A 3,246-nucleotide genomic window follows, 5' to 3' on the forward strand; every position below is an offset into this window, starting at 1 on the left:
CACACACACACACACACACACACACACATACATACACACACACACACACACACACACACACACTCAGAACCTTAAAGCTTCCTGTTGCAGAGGAACACAGGGGAACCCTGAGCTGTGGGTCGGTTCCTCAGAACAAAAACATCTCCTCCCTGGAGGAGCTTCTTCATGTTCTACACTCCAGAAGTTTACTGAGTCCAGCTGGCTGTGGCGGCCATATTGTGGCGGCCATCTTAAATCAGGTTGAAGTCAGTCATTTGAAGAACAATCAGAACTCAGGTTTGCACAGAAAAATGACTTCTCTGAAAACTTTGACTTTATTTTGATTTAAAGATGTTTTTCCTCGGTGTTTTCTGTGACAAGTCAGAGGAAAACAACGTCAGCTGTTCTACCCATGATTTGTTTTGTTTGGCTAAAAGCAGGTAATTAACAGGTAAATGAGCTCTTTGCAGGTTCTGCAGCACGGACCTGACGTGGGATATAATTATCCTTTTGTGGACCAGAATTAAATGTCACTTCCTGTGTTTTCATGAATGGAGGTTAAAAGCAGGCCACCGCTCAGCTTTTCCCTCTTCAGATCATATCAAGCTTGGATTATATTAAAATGTTAATGGATGTTGTTGTTAAGCACAGGCAGTGACGGTGCAGCGGCTCAGAGACCGGAGGCTGACCCGTGGTCACCTTTAAAGGTTCAAACAAACATCAGTCAGGTGACAGGTGAGGCCTGATCCTGCAAATAAAACTCAATCATTTGGTTTCATTAAAAACTAGAGAAAGACTCGTAAATCACCAGTAATAATGTGCTTAAAACTTTTCACTTTCTGCTGCTCTTCAGAGCAGAAACACTGAACTAATCATCAGCATGAACACATGAATGATCGTTATTATTCCTCTGAAGTCGTTCTGCCACAGCGCCTCCTTTAACTAAATACCAGGAGTTTCCTCCAGCAGGTTCACCTCCTGTTGGACCTTTCTTCTGTTGGAACTGTTGGGTTTTTGTGGACAACCTTGATCCTCCTCCTCCTCCTGACAGTGACTTATGAGCTGCAGGACTTTTCCTGACTGGAACCAAATGAAAGTCTTCCTGCAGACCCGATGGCCTCTTCTTTTTTACCCTTTAATTCTCTTTGTTCTGCTGTCGGCTCGGCTCTAACGCTCTTTGAAATGTCAGTGTATTTGAATATGTGCGTTAATAAAATCAAAGGTTAAAACAGCGCTTTATCTAAATCAAACGAGATAATAAACTAAATTTAAATCTACAAGTGAAATGCCACCACAACAAGGGAGAGCAAACTTTTCTCTGGCAGCTGAATAAAAACTAAAATGTGTCTGTGTGCGTTCCTGCAGACACAGCAGTGCTGATGGGGCCGAATAATAATGACTCATAATCAGCATCAAAAGGAGCGTTTCACAGGAAAGATGGGAACGTTCCCTCGGCTGATTGACTTTTTCACCACTTCTGCTTCATCAGGACCCAGAAAAAGGAGCAACAGGAAAGAAGTCAGAGATAAGAAACACGAGGAGAAGAACCAAACGCAGCCGACGAGACGAAGTTTCATTTTCCATTTAAAGAACAGGAAGTCCAAACTAAATCTGCAGAACCTGAGTTAACAAAACTCAGTCAGCAGAAACACCTTAATTTTTTCTTTCTGGAAAGTTTTCAGCAACAAATTTTTAAAGAATCATTTTTAACTCAGTCAGAAGATAAATTCAGGAAACATGAGTTAAAACAAAACTGAAACCCAGAACCCACTCAGTCCATTTAGTCCACTTTGATGGAGCATAAAGAACAGCTGTGTTTGATTAGCTTAGCATCACTTCATCTGTCTCTGTTTCTGCTGCTTTTAGAAACAAAGTTTGTCCACCTGAACAACTGTTCAGCTTAGTAAGAGACAGTTATTCTGTTTTAGACAAAAAGATCCTGCTTTAACAAATTAACAAAAATGTTTCACGTGAAGGATAAAGGAGTCACATGATCTGATTTGGACATAAATGTCCTGACGTGATCAAAAAAACTGAATTTATTTGTGAAAAACAGACTTTTATTTAAAAATCTGCCTGATTTTTTTAATTCTCAAGAAATAAGAAACAACTTTATGATTGTTGGTTTCAAGAAGACTCAAGAACCAAGTGAGGGTCAGAGAACCAAGACCCCCACCTAAAAATGTCTCCAAACACAATAAACCTGCCTGTTCCCAACCAGTCTCAAACCTGTTCCCGACTAGTCTCAAACCTGTCTCAAACTTGTTCCCAACTAGTCTCAAACTTGTCTCAAACCTGTCTACAACTTGTCTCAAATCTGTCCCCAACTAGTCTCAAACCTGTTCCCAACTAGTCTCAAAACTGTCTCAAACCTGTTCCAACTTGTCTCAAACTCATCTCAATTTAGTTTCTGTGGGATCAGATTTTTCTAAAAGAAAAGTTTTCATTTAAATGGAAGGACAGGAGTCCTGGTCTCACCGCTGATGGTGGCCCTCTTTGGCAGGATGGTGATGGCGCCGACTGCAGCGTCTTCCAGCTGATGGATTGGACTGTTCTTGGACCCCCAACTGTCAGAACCGATCCACAGGAAGTGACCGATCTGATCCGCTCGCTTCGAAGCATTCAGAATTCCTCTGGACCGAAACACAACAGTTAGAACCATCCACAGAACCTTTGGTTCCACTGAGACTGAGCTCTGGTTGGATGAGGTGGTACCAACAGAATGAACCCTGAAACTGAACGTTTGGATAAAATTTCCACCTAAAACTAAGTTCAGTAAACAGAACTGGGTCAGTGTGAGCGTGAACAGAACCGATGTAGGACTAACAAGTGTTAGTTACCTGATATCTTCATCAGAGGCGAACAGAACCACGGCCCGAGCGTATCTGGTGTCCAGCAGCTGACGGATGATTTTGTCAAAGTCTGAAGGTTTGTGGTCGTGAGGAATCTTTAGAGACTGAGCGATGCAGATTTCACCTGAGGAAAACAAAACAAACCAAGATAAACCAAACTAAACCAAACTAAACTAAACTAAATTAAACCAAACCAAACCAAACTAAACTAAACCAAGATAAACCAAACTAAACCAAACCCAACCCAACCAAACTAAACCCAACCCAATCAAACCAAACCAAACCAAACCAAACTAAACCAAACTAAACCAAACCCAACCAAACTAAACTAAACTAAACCAAACCCAACCAAACTAAACTAAACTAAACCAAACCAAACTAAACTAAACCAAACCCAACCAAACTAAACCCAACC

The 3,246-nt window shown here is 41.3% G+C and overlaps 1 protein-coding gene across 1 annotated transcript in view; it reads right to left on the reverse strand.

Annotated features, from left to right (window-relative positions):
- The window catches only part of LOC106533220 (metabotropic glutamate receptor 7), a gene marked incomplete at its 3' end in the record, with an annotated part of 59,867 nt that overhangs the window by 10,129 nt on the left and 46,492 nt on the right, over positions 1–3,246 (reverse strand). Inside the window, 2 exon segments of the mRNA XM_014029461.1 lie at positions 2,458–2,612; positions 2,820–2,955. Of these exon segments, the coding sequence (XP_013884915.1) occupies positions 2,458–2,612; positions 2,820–2,955 (291 nt within the window).

Source organism: Austrofundulus limnaeus, unplaced genomic scaffold (genome assembly GCF_001266775.1).
Source record: "Austrofundulus limnaeus strain Quisiro unplaced genomic scaffold, Austrofundulus_limnaeus-1.0 Scaffold907, whole genome shotgun sequence".
Taxonomy (NCBI): domain Eukaryota; kingdom Metazoa; phylum Chordata; class Actinopteri; order Cyprinodontiformes; family Rivulidae; genus Austrofundulus; species Austrofundulus limnaeus.